At 35.7% G+C, this 20,181-nt stretch overlaps 1 protein-coding gene across 2 annotated transcripts in view; it reads left to right on the top strand.

Moving 5' to 3' along the window:
- Positions 1-20,181, top strand: part of PTPRK (protein tyrosine phosphatase, receptor type K) — a 723,664-nt gene that overhangs the window by 682,761 nt on the left and 20,722 nt on the right. For both annotated transcript variants that reach the window (XM_027848590.1, XM_027848589.1), the window contains exons 21-22: positions 857-973; positions 16,229-16,383. In XM_027848590.1, the coding sequence (XP_027704391.1) occupies positions 857-973; positions 16,229-16,383 (272 nt within the window). The remainder of the gene's footprint in view (positions 1-856; positions 974-16,228; positions 16,384-20,181) is intronic.

Below are 20,181 nucleotides of genomic sequence, written 5' to 3'. Positions count from 1 at the left end.
TTGAGTGTGAGGTTTCAGAGGGACCTCCAATTTGGAAATGTAGGTCTGGAAATATCAATCTGGAAGTCATATGTTTAAATGTAATAGTTGGAGCGTAGAAATCAAAAAGATAGTCAAGTAAGAGAATGAACAGGGAAAGGAGAAAAGAATAGAATACAGATGCTTGGGGCACACTCAGCTTTGGAAGTAAGGGAGAGGTAGGAAAGCCATCAAAGAAGAGTGAAAAGGAGCAGAGAAAGAGATGAAATAGAAGAATGTGTTACCTCTAACGCTGTGAGGAAGCAGGGCGTGGTCAGTGTTAAATGCTCCGGAGAGGCTGAAATGGATGAAGACTAAAAGATAGTCGCTGGGTTTTTCAACATGGAAGTCATTGACAAATTTTGAAATAGAACATGAGAAGTGGGGATATATACTAGATCCATGTTATATCAATTGACATTTTATTTAAAAATAAAAACAGAAAAGCTATTTATTATAGAAAGTTTTTCTATTATGTTCTATAAATACTAGGCAGTGCTCTTAAAATCAGTATTTCAAATTAAAAGACCAGTAGTCAAGACATTTCTCTTTGACCTCTGAACATTTCATAGAATGTATTTCAATAGTCGAATGTCATCCATTTGCTTTGCCAAGTCTGCCAGTCTTGTATGCAACTGGCATCATAAATCTCATTGATGTTGTACTGATTTCACATGATTTGTAGGCTTCTAATTAGTCATCTTTGATTGAAACTTGATCAGAAATGGAACCTCAGATCATAAGATCCTGAATGTATTCAAGCATCCCATTTGATATAAACTACCTTCATGTCTTCACTTTTACATTCTTTAACATGTTACCTCAATTTGTCATTTAGGTTAAATGTTATAAGTATTGGCCTGATGATACTGAAGTTTATGGTGACTTCAAAGTAACTTGTGTAGAAATGGAGCCACTTGCTGAATATGTGGTTAGGACATTCACGCTGGAAAGGGTAAGTATTTTAAAATTCTATTACCAGTGTAGTAAAACAACTGTCATAGTCAACCAGCATTTATTAAGTATTTACTATGTACCAGACGTGTACTAAGTGCTGAGAATAAAAAGAAAGGCAAAAAACCATTCCCTGCTCTAGGAGCTCAAAGTTAATGTTTTTGTATTTAAAAGATAGCGAAAAATAATGATTTCTTCTGAAACAATGCTATTTCCTTTAAAATTTTTTTTTCTATATATAAGCAGAAATTGCTAATAATCCCATGCTATTAACATATTATGAGTAGCAAGTTTCTCCTTGCTAAGGAAATCATTGTATTTAAATTAAGTAGATCATACTGTAGCCAGTTAGCTTTCAGTTAAGAAATAGAACTGTGTCATCCATGAGGGAAAAATTATTTCCTTCTAATTCAGGTGGAAAAAAAAAACACATTCCTTGAGAGTTTACTATAAGCTGTCTTTCATTCACAAAATTATTCAGAAAAAATCTTATTAAGTACATTTTATGTATAGAGCATTGTGCTAGTCTCTGAGAAAGATAGAAATTTGATATAAGACACAATCTCTGCGCTCTTGGAGCTTATAATATAGGAGGCAGTAATTCAGTTCTGCCACTTGTGATAATGGAATGGGGACTCAAACTCCAAGATGTGGTGAAATGAACTAGTAATATTTAGCCTGCAGAAGCAAGAGTTAAAAGAAGTATTGGAGTTGACTTGATCCCAAAAAGTAGAACTAGAAGAAAGTTGCAAGGAGGCAAAAAGTTGACTCACTTACCACCCCCACCCCGCAAAAAAAAGTTCAGCAAGAACCAGCATCTTATTTACAATTATAGCTGTTCAAAAGTGTAACAGGCCACTATTAACTGGAGGTCTTCAAACAGACCATCCTGTTTGATGATGGAGGATTTCAAACACAATATCCTGTTTTGTTGAGGATTTTGTGGAAAGGATTCCTGCTCTGGTAGAGGTTGGATTACATTGCCTCTAAGGCCTCTTCCAATTCAATGACTCTTAAAAAATAAGAAATGAGAGCAGAAAAGCCAGAGGGGACAGTGTCTCAGATGCTGTCCTGACAGCATCCTGATGAGGGCATGTCTCCACATAAATATTTAGGGTTCTACTTGAACTTGGAAATAAAACTCAATCAATTGGAGATTGGTGAATAGGATGCATAGTTTTACTTAGTTATGAAAAAGGATAAATGAATGGGGAAATATGTCAAAATCCAGGTGTTTGGAGTGAGAATATTCAGCATTAGGCAAAATATGATTAAGTGAAATTAAAGGACACAAGGAAATTATTATCCCCTTGAATATGTGGCCCTCTAGGTCCTCACATGTGGCTCTTTGACTGAATCCAAACTTCACAGAACAAATCCCCTTAACAAAAGGATTTGTACTGTAAAACTTGGACTCAGTGAAAAGGCTGTACCCAAGGACCTAGAAGGCCACGTGTGGCCTCAAGGCCACAGGTTTCCTACCCCTGATCTAATCCTTGTGAAATGACAAGTTCTAAACTCATGTTTATAATTGCATAGATTTATTTTTAAAAACAATTTGTATGTGAATTTTAGTGGTTTGATTATTGAGGAATGTTGAGAATATTCAGGAGTCTGGATTCTTCTGATATCTAATTTTTGCTTGGTCATCCATCATTAGCACCTTTCACGTCATTCTGTTTCTCTTTTTTAACAGTTCCAGTAGATAGCCTAGAGAAGAGAAAGGATGTTCTTGGAGTCATGATAGCCTGGGTCCAAGTCATGCTTCTGACATATACTAGCTATGGTACAATGGGCAATGCACTTAACCTCCCAAGCAACACTCTGAAGTGTAGCTTATTTGCTAATAATCTTTGGATGGAAGGGATTTCCTTACCCCAAAGAAATCAGAGGCCTGAATCAAAAAGCAAAACCAAACAAAAAAATAGCCTTTCTTAAAATGATTGATGTGGGTAAGGGGTAAAGGTTATGTAATTTGTATTACCTGTGGATTTTGATGACTTTTCTTACTAGTTGCCTTGAAGTATAAAATAGTAATGTTCTAGCAACCTATCAGTCCTCAATATTGTATTCATTAGCACACCATTGTGTTTGTTAATACATACCTGTATTTAGTAATACTATGTTATGGCACTATGCTATACAACTGGAATAGACAGAAATAAAAAAATGGAACTTGCCCCTGATATAAATACATATGACAGTAGTATAGAATTTAAAAGGTAGCTATTTCTTTTCTTAGTGGAACCTTTGTCTAAATAAAGTATGCTTTAAAATAAAACCAAATTTTTTAAAAATCCTCTATCCATCCTTCAAAATGTGCATACTTATGCACAAAAACATGTGCAGAATTTCATTTTCACATTAATGAGTTATAAGTAATAAGCAAACATTAATAATGGACATTTTTGTTAGTGTTCAGTACTTCACTATCTTTAAGGAAAATTGTGGTTAAGGAAGTTCATTCTAAAGAGAAATCTGAAAGAGGAAATATTCTTTCAAGTTGGGGAGAGATGTGACCCAGCATAGCAAAGGAAGCAGGAGAATTTTTAAGATGTGCTAGATAATGGGATAGAATAAAATGGAAGTGAGGTTGTGTGCAGAGAGCATCATAAAAGTGAACAGAACAGAAATGAAAAGCCAGAAATTAAAGCAGCCTTTAGAATCCCCTTTCATCTTGTGATTCTCCTAGTCAGAGACATTCAACGACAAACCATTGTATACAGAATGAAGTTCAAATGGTATTCAGGGCCAGGCACTGTCTGGTCTTAGTATGTCTATCTAGAATTACATCCAACTACTTCTGTATAGAAAATCTCTCTTCTAGCCAAACTACTGTCATGAACATATTTTCTGCTTTTGAACATATTTTCTACTTTCTCAGTTACATGCCTTTCTCCCTATTTGAAATATCTTATTCCCTCCTCTGCATATATCCCAGGGGTGGGCACCCTATGGCCTCATGGCCACATGTGACCCCGAGGCTGCAGGTTCCCTACCCCTGAACCCTACCCAAACTCTGAGGTTAAATCAAATCTTACTTCCTCCAGGAAACCTTCCTATATAACCCTATTCCAAAGTAATTTCTCTCCTGGGAATTCATAGCAGTCAATGACTCTACTTTTACTTGGGAATTAGTTGTGTACTGCCTTGTGACATCTTTTATGTTTATGGTGCTTTATTATTATTTCACTCTTGTTTTGTTATTTAACTTTTCATCTATGTATGCCTTTTTTCCCAACTGAACAGTGAACTTTTAAGGAACATTAGCAAATGTAGAGTAGGAAATAAAATTCAGGTCTTCTGACTCCAAATCCTGTAACTTTTCCATTGAACCATTGCTAACCCCCAACAAGGGCAGATGGATGGGACAAATTCAATTAATTTAGAAAACATTTTGAAGCACTTCTTATGTCTAAGGAACCGGGCTAGGTGATAGAACAGAGCAGTGCACCTGCATTAATGCTGTTTCCCCTCACTTCTGCTACAACTACTTTGGTTTCTGGCAATTAAGTTCAACAAATATACATAATAAAAGTGCCTAAGCCATGCAAAGCACTGTGCTAAGCCCTGAGAAAGATACAAAGATAACTAAGAAAAGCTCATGTCCTCATGGAGCTTCCACTCTGCTCAAGGAGGAAAAATGATTTCTAGGATATGAGGATTATAGAATTAACATGGATCAAGAACTAGAAGTTACTTAAGAGGCTGTCTAGTTCAGCCTTCTCATTTTATAGATCAGAAAAATTGAGGCTCAGCAAAGTTAAATGACTTCCATAGGGTCAAACAAATAGTAAGTGTTGGATTAGATGAGATTTGATTGAGGTGGTGAAATTTGAGGTGGATTCTAAGGAGTTGATGAGAATGTAACAGAGCATATTCCTTACTGAACATAACCAAATGTAAAAGAGTGAGAAAGCACACGTAAGGACTGGAAAATAGGGGCAGCTAGGTGGTGCAATGGATAGAGCACTGGGCCTGGAGTCAGGAGGACCTGAGTTCAAATCTGGCCTCAGACCAAACACTTGACACTTACTAGCTGTGTGACCCTGGGCAAGTCGCTTAACCCCAATTGCCTTAAAATTAAAAAAAATTAAAAGATAAAAAAAAAGAAAGAAAATCCTGCCAGATTGTGTGCCCATTCTTATATAAACATTTCCCCTAAGGACTATCTTTTAATGTAAGAATCCCCTCTAAAATGATATTTACAAATAAATAAATATTCTGTCCACTGCCTTTTTTAAATTCTATATTTAGATGAGTGGTAGTATTGTGAATTATTCACCAGGCAAATAAATTTCATTTGCTTTATTTTTAATTAATTGGGTTGAAGAGTGGGATTTGAGAGACAGTGTGGTGCAGTGGAAATAGCACTAGAATTCAAACTAGGAGGCTTGGGTTTATATTAAAGCATTGGTATTTCCTAGCTAAAAGTCTTTCCTTTTTTTAAGCCTCAGTTTCCTCATTTATTAAAGAGGAAGAATAATACCATTACTGTCTACCTCACAAGGTTGTTGTAAGGAAAGTGCTTTGGAAATATTTATTATACTGCAATATGTAGAGAAATGAGTTATAACTTTTTTTTTATCAGAAGTGTATTTTCATTGCTGTAGGAAATGCCAATGCAGATCTGCAACTACTCTCCAACTTGGAGTCTGAGAGAGTTGCCTAGAGCCCTGAAAGGGTGAAGTGATTTGCCCTAGTCATATCACCAGTATATCACTTCATCAATTAGAGGCAGGAATACTGGGGGTTTTCTGACTCCAAGGCCAATGGTCTGATCCTTTTACCATGCTGCCTTTCCAGATTATAATTTTCATGAAAATATGTACATTTTTATTAAAAGAAAGATTTTCAATACTTTACAGGGAAGAAAATTCAGAATAAGGGAGATTATAATAGTATAATAGTAAGAGAAAGAGATAATTGAGGCATACATTAACTATTCAGTATAAGAAATAAAGGAAATTACTGGTGACTTTTTATATTAAAGGAGTGTGCTTGTTCCCAGAAACTTCTTTCTGAAACCATCTCAATGTTTTGTATTGCCCCTTCCCCTAAAAAAAAGAGGATTATTTTTAATAGAAATACCAACCACGTGCTGTGTTTTGACTCTAAATGTAGGTGAATTTAGAACAGACATGGAGCAAAAAATCTCTGATAGAAGGATTTTATTGCTACTAATGCTAAAGAAGATGAAGAATAAAAATAAAAGTGCTGGGGTGTGCGTCTCTAAAATGAGAAACACACACATTTTTACCTGTACAGTGGCTTCAGTTTCATCTCCTACATAGCCTGTGGATAAGAGTGTGCCCTTGGGACTTGCAAAAGAAAATAATTAAAGGTATACTGGCAGAGAGACTATCCAAGACAGATAAATCATAAGTTTCAGTGGTATCTATAGAAAAAAAAAATGTGAACTTTTGCCTTTTTCCTAAAAGGCATATGTACTCAGTAAAAGGGGAAAATACTTTAACATGAAGATCTAGAATAGGGGTTCATTATTATGGTCAGGATGTATGTTGTAGCTGGACCGCATGAGAGAGAGAAAGAAAGAGAGAGAGAGAGAGAGAGAGCATTGTGCTTTTCTAGTAGAGAATTAAGGAAGACATTGTTAGGCTGCGTATATGCTTTTAAAATGACATTTTCCCAATTTTCTTTCCAACTCTTTATTAAATTAATTATTTTTTTCATTAGCAAGCATTTGTTTTATCTCCACCCCACCTCTCTTTCTCTAGGAGGGAAAAAAAGGACGGTATACATTTAGCAATAAACAGTTCCACACATGTTAGACCCTGTAGTATGCTAAGTGCTATGCTATATACCAAGAGGTAAATAGGTATGAATAAGGCTTTGCCCCTGTTATAAAGGAGCCTGAGGGCTAGTATTATTCACTTGCTTCTCCAATAATCTCTATCCCTGTGTACCCATCTAGTTAGTCATCATTCTAACTCCAGATGTACCCAACAAAATCTCCTTCAACCTTTTAGACTTAAATTCTAATGTTTGGTCACATCCCCCTTGCCTTTGACTCCTATAATATTTGCTCATTTTGACAATGAGAAAATGGTTGAATCCATGCAACTAAAGACTCTTCCGGGTGATACAGATCCAAAATTAGAAAAGGGGAGAGGGAAGAATCTTCCTAGTTTGAGAACATTGGGAAATTGACTTGCCGTCACTGAAGATATGCACATTTCTATTCCTCTGTATGACAAAGTTTTATTGTTAATTAGATACCAGATGGGATCTTGCATTCACCAAAAACTTTTAAAAACCTCGATCAGAAACAGTAGTGACAACTAGAGTAATGATTTCTACATAATAATTATCAGATCCTTTACTTTGCTTCCTGATAATCAGGCTTCTAAGCCTCCTCACACATGCCTCACCTAGTGATGGAGTTGACTCTGAAACATTTTACACAATCACAGCTCTTCAACCGGACCACACACTCAACTCATACCCTCCCTCCATCCCCATTAATGGAAAAAAAGAAGGAAACACCTAGTAATAGCTGACCTCCTCGTCACATTATAGTAAGGGGCCTTTCTTCTCTCCCTGTCCTAGTGTGATATAGTGAATGAAGACTCATCTCAAGGGCTGAAAATGGGAGGATCTACCTCTCCCTGAAAGGAGCTTCATCTGGGCAAGAATCCTGGTGCCCCAGGGGTCATGGTGCTTGCCTTACCTACTGTACCAACTAGGCATACTTGAGAGATCAGAATAATCTATCAGATGAATCATATTCAAAATTGAATTTGCTGATGAGTGCCAAATTTGCAGTCCAGCCTACATTAGAAAACCTTAGTTTAGAGAAATAAAATTTTCAAGATGCCTTATAAGCAAGAAACTTAAGAGTTGAAGCTCATTTTTTTTTAGTGAATCAGAAACCATTTGACTTAGAATGAATTTCCAAATGACCAATATTCCTTTGACCATTAAGTTGTGGCTTTATTGTTTAGTATCCTATGATTAATATTATGAAAGTTATTAGTGCTTATTAGCACAGTGCTTGGCACATGATAGAGTATTTAATAAATGCTTGTTGACTGGGTAAAGCAATGCCTTTTACTTATTAAAGCATAAGAATCTGTCATAAAGACAAGGCCTTTATGAGAACCATTATATTTGGGTTGCTGTCACTGTTCACTGGTGTTTCATTGTAACAAGGGAGATTCAGATTTTCCATGTAACAGCTGTGTACGTATAATGGTGTTCTATAGTATATTATTTAGATTTCTGGAATTTAGCTAGAAAAGGCAATATTATAGGGATGTATATGAAATATGAAAACGTAAATATCACTTTTAAAGATGACTTTCCAAGAGTTGTGTCTCAGAAGTGTTATCCATGTTGCTTATTAGTGTTATATGTGCCTAATCACAATGTTAATGTACAATACTAAGTATTAATTTTTAAATGTGTTCTCAACTGTTCTCTGAGCAAGCAGTTGTAATTGAGCTCTTATAAATAGTTCACAGTAGGGTTGGAGTTTAGTGGAATATAATATTTTTGACGCAAATGTTAATTTTTAAAAATAGATTCTGTAGTTCATCTGTGTTCTGCAAGCTGTGCAGCTATTTTGCCACCACCGTCTCAACAGCCTGCTTTAGCAAATGAGAAGAGAAAATAGGGAGCCATGTGTACAGATAAGATTGCGTTAAATTAGCCCCATGTAAGGAAGGTTTAGAATACAAGCTCTTTTGCACAACAGAATGCAGGAGGATGGTGAAAGATTACAAGCAGTCTTAGCTCACAAAAATAGGGAAGAGCTACAGCTTGTCCAGCCAAGCCGGATCATCCCGAGAGCATTAATAGATGAAATTAGAAGGAGAAAAATAGACAGTATTGGAATAGATACGTTCACATGTCTGTAACAAATATTCATCAGTGATAATGGAGCTTAACAACTCAGATATACTTTATGAGGAAAAGCAAATGGCACTAAAGATAAAGAAGGCATCTAAACCGTACACAGAGAAGAAATTCATGCTGGAGGCAACACTGTTTTTAGAGCACTGAAGGATCAGTTTTTAAGATAACCGAGAATGGAGAACAGTTAGTGAAGGGAAGACTGGCAATATTATTTTGTTAAAAAGTCATCAAGAGGACACCCATAACTAATTACCTATATGCCAACTTTTTCATCTCTCTAAAATCTTCATGTGAACAATTGATGCATTTATTTTGGGTATCCCTGCTTGAAATACAAAATGGCTTTCATTTGCAGAAGGCTGTCTCTTCAGGTACTCAACTGACTCCTCAGCTCTGAGCATTTTCTGGAATGCTCTCCCTCAATTACTGACCTCCCTAGTTTCCTTTAAATCCCAACAAAAATCCCACCTTTCATAGGAAACCTTCTGCAAATCCTCTTAAAGTTTAGCACCCTCCATCTGTTAACTATTTCCTACATATCAGATATTTGTGTACACATCTATATGTATGTATCTTGCTGTGTATGTATTTGTTTGAATGATGTCTCTCCCAATAGATTGTAACCTCCATGAGTGCAGGACCTGTCTTTTACCTCTTTGTATCCCCAGTGCCTGGCATATAGTGCCTGGCACAGAGAAGGTACTTAATAAATGTTTACTGATTGATTGAATGGTGTGAAGAATGTTACATTCTACTGAGTTTATTATTTGTTGGTTAGAAAAAAAAAGGCATTTTACTCAGAAGACAAAAGAGCAAAACCCAGCCATAAAGGCTGTCTAGCAATAAGGTATAAAACTTAGCAAGATTTCTTAAAAGATTTCTTCCAGATATAATTTTGTTCAACAGTAATTTGATTACTTATCTCTGGCAAGGCATTACAAGGAGATATCTGCTTATCAGGTATATATCCTAATTCTTGGAAGACATATTCTTCACAGTCCAAATGGAAGAATCCTCTATAGATGATGAAATTCTCCAGATGTTCCTATTTGGAGCTGATGTTGTGTTAATTGCATCAAGCCCCAGAATACTCCTTGACTCAAGATCCCAGACTACCCCCCACCAAAATCAACCTAAAAATCTAAATAGGAGAAATCAAATGGATAAAGAATGATTTTGCAGAGATCACAGTTCAGAAAACATGATCCCTAGACATCATTTTCAGTACTGGATGTGTAGTACCAGTATTACCAGTCATCCACCTGACATATTAGCCCAGGAGAATGATGATTTGGCTTACTCTTTGCTCCCATTTGCTGTTTTTTGACTTCCCACTGCCATCATCATTCAGCAGCCTCTCCTCTTTCGACTTTCATTTAATCTAGATATGTCACCTTATTCAGAATTTGTGGCAGTTTAATGATCTAAGATCATTCTTTCTTCCTTTACAAGAATTTCATCACATAGCCCATAGTGTTGTTCTCCAACCTAACCCTTGAATTTATATTATACCATTGAATTTATAGTATACTATGATACTTCAACATATATGCATACTGATGTTACTTCAAGTACCCAAGTAACCCAGTTGATCAGTGTCTCTAACTTTTAGGACTTTACTTTGACTCTACCTCAGTCACACATAAGGGTGCTTTATACCTTTGATCTAACCATTACCTACTTCCACAATCAAGAATTCTAACCTTCTGTCAGATCATACCCTCCTCTCATTCTATTTATCTCATTCCTCCAAAATTTATTCTTGTTTCATAGTCTCTCTTCCCTTCAGTACTCTCCCAAGACATCATTCCTACCCTGCCTTTATTTTCCTCCTTTCTATTCTTGACTCTGTATTTACCCAATTCAACATTTTACTGATCTCTAATCTCAAATGTTTTGTTTCCTTGTCCTGTGACTAATTATGCTTTTACAAACAGTTACCTTGGATTGTTCCACCATTCATCTTTTCTACTCTATTCATTTGAATCTATTGCAGAAGAGTGCTGGAGGAATAAAGAAATGGAACAATCAATAAACATTTACAGTATTTAGTACTTACTGTGTGCCATGTACAATGCCATGTCCTAGGGATGCAAAGAAAAAAAAAACAGTTGTGGTCCTTAAGGATCATACTTCTGTGGGGAGGGTGGTGGAGGACAACTACATGTATACTCATAGATAGGCTTAAAATAGATCCTAAGTTCAGTAAGGTAATTTCAAGGGGCACTAGAAATCAAAAGGATCAGGAAAGACTTCACGTAGAAGGGATGGAGCATTTAAGTTGCACTTTGAGGGAAATTAGGGATTTTAAGAAGCAGAAATAAAGAGAGAATGATATCCAAGTATAAAGAGGGGCAGGGATCATAGAGCAGGAAATGAAATTTCATGTGTTAGGAACAAGAAAGTCAGTTTGGTTGTATCATAGAGTATGTAAAGTGAAAAAATGTGTAACAGGTTAGAAAGGTAAATTGGAGCCCAATTATAAAGGGCTTTAAATTCCTAAGAGAGGAGTTGGAACTTAATCCAGCTACTGGGTATATTAGAAATTGATATTATATATTCTCAACTGGACCCTCATTTCAGCATGGAAATTCTTTATTTCTTCCCAGATTAACTCTTTGATGCTACCAATAGTGACGTTTCAGACCCTTACAGTCTGGCTCCTAATATCATCACTCAATTAAAAATATTCTCTCCAAAGTTACCAGTGATCTCTAAGAGGCCAGATTCAGCAACATTTTCTCAGGTCTCATCCTGAATTCTCTTTCCTTTCTGTGTTTTCTTGAAACTTTTCTCTCTTGGTTCTCCTGCCATCTTTTTGATTTATCATTCTTTTCTTTTATTTTTTTTTGAAACATCTCAGTTAAAATATAAGCTCCTTATGAGTATGGATTGTTTCATTGCGTTTGTATCCCTAGTACCTATCACAATATTTTGCACATAGTAGACATTTAATAAATACTTAATTGATTGATCACCCATATCCCAGCCCTTAACTGTGGGTAAACTCTAGGGGCTCTGTCATGGACCTGCTTAATTATCATCTCTATATCGGTTCTCTTGGTCACCTGATCAAAGCATGGATTCAGTTATTATCTCTCTACAGATGACTCTCAGATAACTATATCCAGCTACACTCTTTCTCCTGAGCTCAAGTTTCATCTCATTCATTTCACCTATTCAGCATTTCTGACCAAATGTCTCATAGGCCCAACTCAACATATCCAAAACAGAATTTGCTATTGCTTCACCAACACCCATCCTTCCCAGTATCCCTATTTTTGGTCTGTGGTGCTGTCATCCTTTCAGCCACTCAGGTTTGCAACCTCAGTGTAACCCTCAACTCATTTTTCTTCCTTCCACATATCAAATCAGTTTCAAGCCTTGTCAATTTAATTTCACAACACTCTCCTAACCTTTGCCTCTTGGAATCCCTACCTATTTTTTGTATGTGTGTATATTTGTATAGAATGTAAATTTCTTGATAGTAGGGACTTTTTCATTTTTTCATATTTGTATCCCCAACACTTAGCGTACATTGTAGTAAACACTTAATAATAACTCAGTGACTGATTGAATTTCTGTGGCCTAGACTATGACACAGAATTGTTATGAGGGAAAACTATTGATTCAGTTTATCATTATATGTATCTTGGACATGCACTCTCAATGGACAGTATACTGGCCTCCTAATTGAATAGAAGGAAGTACAGCCCTTATAGTATTTGAAGAGAGCTGTCATACTTTTCCTGAATTTCCTCTTATTCAGGCTAAACATCCCCAGTTCTTTCAGTTGATTCCATGGCATGGAGTCCTTCACCATCCTTGTTGGTCTTCTGTAGACATTATCTAGATTATCAGTGTCTATAAATCATGTCACTCAAAATCAACACAATATTCCAGATGTCATCTCACTATGACAGAGGACAGAAGATATCTTTTTATTACTAGAAGTTTTCATTGGGGTTTTGGGGGGTTACCATATCATATGGCTGAATCATAGTAAAGCACAGATCCAGCCTCAGTCACTTACTAGCTGTGCAACTTTGGGCAAGTCATTTAACATCTGTGTCTTAGTTTCTTCAACTGTAAAATAGGAATCATAATAGCACCTACCTCACAGGGTTGTTATGAAGGTCAAAAGGAGATATCTGTAAACCATTTAGCATAGTACCTAGCACATGGTAGATGTTTAATAAATACTTATTTCTTTCCTTCCTTCCAACCACTAAAACCCCCAGATCCATTTCAGATAAACTGCCTAATCAGGCCTCTCCCATCCTGTTTTTATAAAGTTGGTTATTTAACCCAAATTTATATCATCACCTTTGATTCAGTCAAACTTGCTGCCTTCCCAGTTACATTGGAACCAGATTCATGGGAAATATTTAACAAAATAAATAAAAATACAGTACTATATAGATAATGTTAATTTGTGGTTTTCTATGTCAATAGGCAGCCCACAGGGACCATTTCTATTTGAGATTTTTTAAAAATTTATTTTATTCTGAACTTAAGAAATTTTTTTTTATCTGTGATTGTCATTCACTGTCCTAGCCTGTCATGCTCTTTCTTGGTCCTGAATTTATCATCCACCATTCTAGTTATTTTTCAAAGCTTTGTGTTTCATTTGAAAACTTTTTACCCATACTACCTATATCTTTATCCAAGTCAACAAACCAGTCTCAACAAGCATATATTAAGTGCTTACTCTCTGTACTAAAGGCTGAATATAGACGCTTCTCAAAGAGCTTACATTCTAATATAAGTATATACAAGTCATATACATAATAACTTTAGAGAGGACTGCATGAATAGCTTAGGAAAGCAGAAAAAGGCTCATACAAAAGCAGGTACTTGAGCTAAATCTTGAAGGACACCAGGGATTCCCAGAGGTAAAGATGTGGCAGGACAGCATTCTGAACAGGAAAAAGTCATTTGCAAACTAAGGCAGTAGGAGATATTCAGTTATGTGTTAAGAATAGCAAAGAGGCCAGCATGGCTGGTTCATAGGGTAGGTAGAAGGAAGTAAAGTTTAAATCAACTAGAAAAGTAGGAAGAGGCAAGGTCCAGCAAGTTTATATATTTGATCCTAGAGGTAATAGGGAGCCAATGGAATTTATTAAGTGGGAATGACATGGTAAGAAAAGGGCCAAGCATAGATCCCTGAAGGACCACACTGAAAGTTGTTGCTAGCCTCCATATCCATCTAATTGTATTACCATCTAGTCCACATCACTCCATGTTTCCACAAGAGTAGTAAAGTAAGTGATTTTGTATGATAAGCTTCACTAAAAAAAACAATGTAAATTATATTTATAATGTTCCTGTCATCAACTAGTTTAGTAATTATGTCCAAAAAGTAGGAAATAAATTTATAATCTAGAATGACCTATTCTTGATCAAGTCATGGTGTTACCTAGGTGGCTCATTGGATAAGAACACTGGATAGGGTGTCAGGGAGACCTGAGTTCAAATCCCACCTTGAATACTTAATGGTTGAGTGATACCTCTCGGCCTCATTTACTCATGTATTCACCTGTAAAATGGGGATAAAATAGCATTTGCCTTCCATGGTTGTTGTGAGGATCAAATGAAATAACACATAAAACACTTTCCAACCCTTCAAGTGTTTTAGAAATACTAGATAACTGCTTCCTTTTCTAGGTGTTCAGTAACCAATTCTTTAATATTCCAAAATAAAAGTCAAGCTCACTATTCATTACAGGGCTTTGTTCTCTTCCCAACAAAGTATGGATGATCTTCTGCTGCTTGTTCTAATTTTGACCTGACAACACCAAGAAAACAGAGGTTCTGCACTAGCCAGCACCACACCATCCATACATGGAACCATCAGTTACAGCAAATGGAGAGCTTTTGAATGCTGTGGATAGGTTCACTTACCTTGGCAATATACTTTCCAGGGGTGTCCACAAAGATGATGAGGTTGATGATCACGTTGTCAGGGGTAGCTCAGAATTTGGGAAGCTCCAAAAGAATGTGTGAGAGAGAAGAGGTATTGCCTACCAAACTGAAGGTTCACAGAGTTGTGCTTACCTCCTTGGTGTATGCCTGTGAAGGACAAACAACACGTTCTCTTTAATTTTTTTTAAAAACCATGACATTTGCCCATCTCATAGTGCTGCTCCTATTTTCAAAGTGCTTTCTCTTTTACTGACAATGATTAAAAAAAATCACATCTACCAGTTATTTCTGTACTCATGGATGTAGTTCCTTTGGGCCAGATGAATTGAAATCAGCAAGGACAATTTGATGCTTTCTTAAAATCACCTTACATATCTTGATATCAACTCTCTCTTAATATTTTTGTTTTATTATTTCCAGTGTTGAGATCATTCGTCTCGGCACAGAAAAGAGAAGCAAAATGAGAATTGATTTGCTCTGTTTTCTTTTTATTGTTGGTTATAGTATCCCATTCACCTGAATCATTGGGAGAACCATTATCGGTGAAATCAAGCATCCATTAATATATATTGAAGTATGAGAAAGGCATGCAAATTGTTGGTTCTTTAGATTTTTTTTAACTAAATGTAAGAGACTTTGTATGCTTCATTGTTTCATTGAACTCACAGATAATATTCCTAAAGGCTTATTTAGCTATATGTGTATTTTTCCACATCATAAAACAAGCTCCCTCCTTTGCCCCCCACCATTAACACATGCTGTCTCTCAAAGTCATTTGTAAGTAGATAGCTCTAACAGAAATTTTCCAAGTCATCAGTTAGCTTCTTTGTAAACTCATCCTCAGAGGTCTAAGTAGGTGGGTCAGGAAAGCATTAAGTTTTCCCAATTATTTTTTCCATAATGATTTTTTATAAGGCCATTTGAATCAAGGAGCAAATTGGATAAGTACATATACTTTACACATATATTGCTGCAAACTACCTAATTACAGGATAATACTGCCACTGGTGATCCTCACTCATGTTTATTTAGCACTTTTTAAAGTTCACGAAGTGTTATCTTTCAAACAATCCTCTGCAGGTAGGTAGAACAAGTGTTTTTATTATCTCCATTTTGCACATGAGTTAACTGAGGCTCTGAGGGGTGAAATGACTTTCCCAGACTCATTTGACTAGTTACATGTCAAGACCAAACTTTGAATTCATATTCTCTTAGAAAATGCTGTCTCCACCAATCTATTGCCCTGTGGTGGAGTGGAAAGGGTTGAAGATGGGGAATAAGCTGATGGGCCATGATAGATCCCTGTGGCCGTTATCTTTTTTTTAGTACAAAATATCCTTTGCTAGTAAAATAGCATGTATTGTTATCAGTTTTAATTGGATCTAGTATGTTAGATTGTGTTTTGGGTGGGCATCGTTTTATATTTGAAGTGTTCCTTTTTGTCTTTTCACAGAGAGGATACAATGAAATCCGTGAAGTTAAACAGTTTCATTTTACTGGATGGCCAGATCATGGTGTGCCATACCATGCCACAGGTCTGCTGTCATTTATACGCCGGGTCAAGGTATCTAATCCACCCAGTGCTGGGCCCATTGTGGTCCACTGCAGGTATGTGTAGGTAGCAAATGGACTAGCAATTTAAGGAGTGATCTTTGTATGTTGTTAATAAGTTTTAGCTCATAGTATGCAGGAAAACCTTTGAATTTTCTTTAAAAGGTCTCATAGATGAGAATAAAGAGTATTGACTTGAAGCGTAGTTGTACATGAGACATAAATTAGAGAATAAATATGTGAATGTATTCATGTGAATGTATTCATGAGCATGTTTTTTCACAGAGAAGCTAATAGGAACTGCCTTTCAGTGGCAACATCTGTATTGTTTTCCTGTGAGGTTTTTTTTGCAAATCCCATGCTAGATGAAATGGTTTGTTTTAATAGGGTTTTTCCCCCCAAATTTACTAAATCCCCAGTAGAACCTAGGTTGTTAAAACTCAATATGAGACAGACAGAGTTACTAAATAGGCGCAGATTGGAGCAGTTTTCACAGCAGAGCAACTATTTTAAAAAATGCATCAGAGGACCCAGAAAACAGTATCAATGAGTTCCAACCAATATATACCAGAGTAATGTGCACATTATGTTCAGACTTTCTTCAGATTGGCAATTTAGCTTGAAACAAGCATTGAGAGCCACTGAGCACATATCAGATGGACTTGTTTTGAGAGGTCACCAGAAAATAAACCCAGGTTCTACAGATCTTTTCCCACATGCCACAAGGTACTCTGGGGAACTTTTTGTTGGTATCTGTTTTCTATTTGTATATATGCAACCTAAAAAGAATTCAAGTGAGACTACAAAAGTGAAAGGAAAATAAAAACTTGAAATAAAACAGTTGTAATGCAGGGAGGTCAGATTACAAGTCAAATAACCCCTAAAGAAAGCTGATGAAATCTCCAATTATGTCTGTTGTCTCAAACCCTGAGAAAAGATTAAAGATGTAAGGGAAGCCTAAGGATGGCATGGAAGAAAGGAAGGAGAGCGTTGTCAAGAGAGCTCTTATGATTTAAGACAATTGTTAGGAGCTATTTTGCCCAATTATATGCCAATAAATTTGACAATCTAAATGAAATGGATGACTATCTACAAAAATATAAATTACGCAGATTAACAGAAGAAATAAAATACTTAAATAACCCAATCTTAGAAAAAGAAATTGAAGAAACCGTCAATGAACTTCGTAAGGAAAAATTCCCAAGACAAGATGGATGCACGAGTGAATTCTACCGAACATTTAAAGAACAATTAATCCTAATACTATATAAAGTATTTGAAAAAATAGGCAAAGAAGGAGTACTACCAAATTCCTTTTATGACAAAAATATAATGCTAATACCTAAAGCAGGAAGAGCCAAAACAGAGAAAGAAAATTATAGACCAATATCCCTAATGAATATTAATGCAAGAATTTTAAATAAAATACTAGCAAAGAGATTACAGCTATGCCCAGGGGAGATTTATACCAGGAATGGAGGGCTGGTTCAATGTTAGGAAAACTATCAGCATAATTGACCATATCAATAACAAAACCAACAGAAATCATATGATTATCTTCATATGATTATCTTAATAGATACAGAAAAGGCCTTTGAAAAAATACAGCACTCATTCCTATTAAAAATATTAGAGAGCATAGGAATAAATGGAGTTTACCTTAAAATGACAAGTGATGTTTATTTAAAACCATCAGCAAGTATAATCTGTAATGGGGATAAGCTAGAAACCTTTCCAGTAAGATCAAGGGTGAAGCAAGGATGCCCATTATCACTACTGTTATTCAATACAGTACTAGAAATGTTAGCTATAGCAATAAGAGAAGAAAAAGAAATCAAAGGAATTAGAATAGGCAATGAGGAAATAAAACCATCACTCTTTGCAGATGATATGGTGTTATACTTAGAAAATCCTAGAGAATCAACCAAAAATCTACTTGAAATTATTAATTTTAGCAAAGTTTCAGGATACAAAATAAACCCATATAAATCATCAGCATCTCTATATGTTACCAACAAAGTCCAGCAGCAAGAAACAATATAAAATACTTGGGAATCAACCTGCCAAGACAAACCCAGGAGCTATATGAACACAACTATAAAACACTTTTCCTACAAATAAAGTCAGATCTAAACAATTAGGAAAATATTAATTGCTCATGGGTAGGCTAAGCAAATCTAATACAAATGACAATCTTACCTAAATTAATCTATTTATTCAGTGCTATATCAATCAAACTATCACAAAATTATTTTCTAGAGCCAGAAAAAATAATAACAACATTCATCTGGAAGAACGTAAGCTCAAGGATATCAAGGAAATCAATTAAAAAAATGTCAAAGAAGGCAATCTAGCTGTAACAGATCTCAAACTGTATTATAAAGTGGTAATTATCAAAACAATCTGGTACTGGCTAAGAAATAGAGTGGTAAATCAATGGAACAGATTAGATACAAATTACATTATAGTAAATGCCCATAGTAATCTAGTGTAAGATAAACCCAAAGATCCAAGCTTTTGGAACAAAAACTCATTATTTGACAAAAATCACTAGGATTTTTGTGTGGCAGAAATTAGGAGTAGACCAACGTCTCACACTGACTACCAAGATATGGTCAAAATAGGTACATGATTTACATCTGTAGGGTGATACCATAAGCAAAGTAAGAGAGCATAGAATAGTTTATCTGTCAGATTTATGGATAAGGGAAGAATTTAGGGCCAAAGAAGATATAGAGAGCATTACAAAATGTAAAATAGAAAATTTTGATTATATAAAATTTAAAAGTTTTTGCACAAACGAAACCAATGCAACCACAATTATAAGGAAAACAGAAAACTGGGGGGAAATTTTTGTAGCAAGTATTTCAGATAAAGGTCTTATTTTTCAAATATATAGAGAACTGAGTCAAATGTATAAAAAATATCAGTCATTCCCAATTGATAAATGGTCAAAGGATATGAACAGGCAATTTTCAAGCAAAGAAATCAAAGCTATCTATAGTCATATAAAAAGTGCTCTAAATCACTATTGATTAGAGACATGCAAATTTAAACAACTCTTAGGTGCCACCTCATACCTAACAGATTGGCTAATATGACAGAAAAGGAAAATGATGAGTGTTGGAGGAGATGGAGGAAAAATTGGGACACTAATGCACTGTTGGTGGAGTTGTGAACTGATCCAACCATTTTGGACAGCAATTTGAAACTAGGCCCAAAGGGCTAGTGCATACCTTTTGATCCAGCAATACCACTGCTAGGTTTCTATCCCAAAGACATACCCAAAAAGAGAAAAGGACCTGTCTGTACATTTATAGCAACTCTTTTTGTGGTGGTTAAGAATTGGAAATCAAAGGGATGCCTATCAGTTGGGGAATGGCTAAACAAGCTGTGGCATATGATTGTAATGGAATATTGTTGTGCTATAAGAAATGACAAGCAGGATAATTTTAGAAAAACATGGAAAGACTTACATGAGCTGATGCATAATTAAGTGAACAGAACCAAGAGAACATTGTATGCACTAACAGCAATATTGTTCGATAAAGAACTGGATGACTTAGCTATTCTCAGCCATTCAATGATTCAAGACAGTCCCAAAGGACTAATGATGAAGCATACTATTCACCTCCAGAGAAGGAATTGATATTGTTTGAATACAGACTGAAGCATGCTACTTTTCTCTCTTCCTTCCTTTCTTCTTTCCTTTCTCTTTCTTTCTTCCTTCCTTTTTTCTTTCTTTCTTTCATTCATGTTTTTCTTTTATTCAAGTCTCCTTGTACAAAATGACTAATATGGAAATGTTTTACATAATTGCACATGTTTAACCTATATCTGATTGTTTACCATCTC

This window comes from Vombatus ursinus, unplaced genomic scaffold (assembly GCF_900497805.2).
Source record: "Vombatus ursinus unplaced genomic scaffold, bare-nosed wombat genome assembly UNPS02006779.1, whole genome shotgun sequence".
NCBI classification, from domain to species: domain Eukaryota; kingdom Metazoa; phylum Chordata; class Mammalia; order Diprotodontia; family Vombatidae; genus Vombatus; species Vombatus ursinus.
Note: the sequence above shows the minus strand (reverse complement) of the source record. Positions and strands in the feature narration are given on the sequence as shown.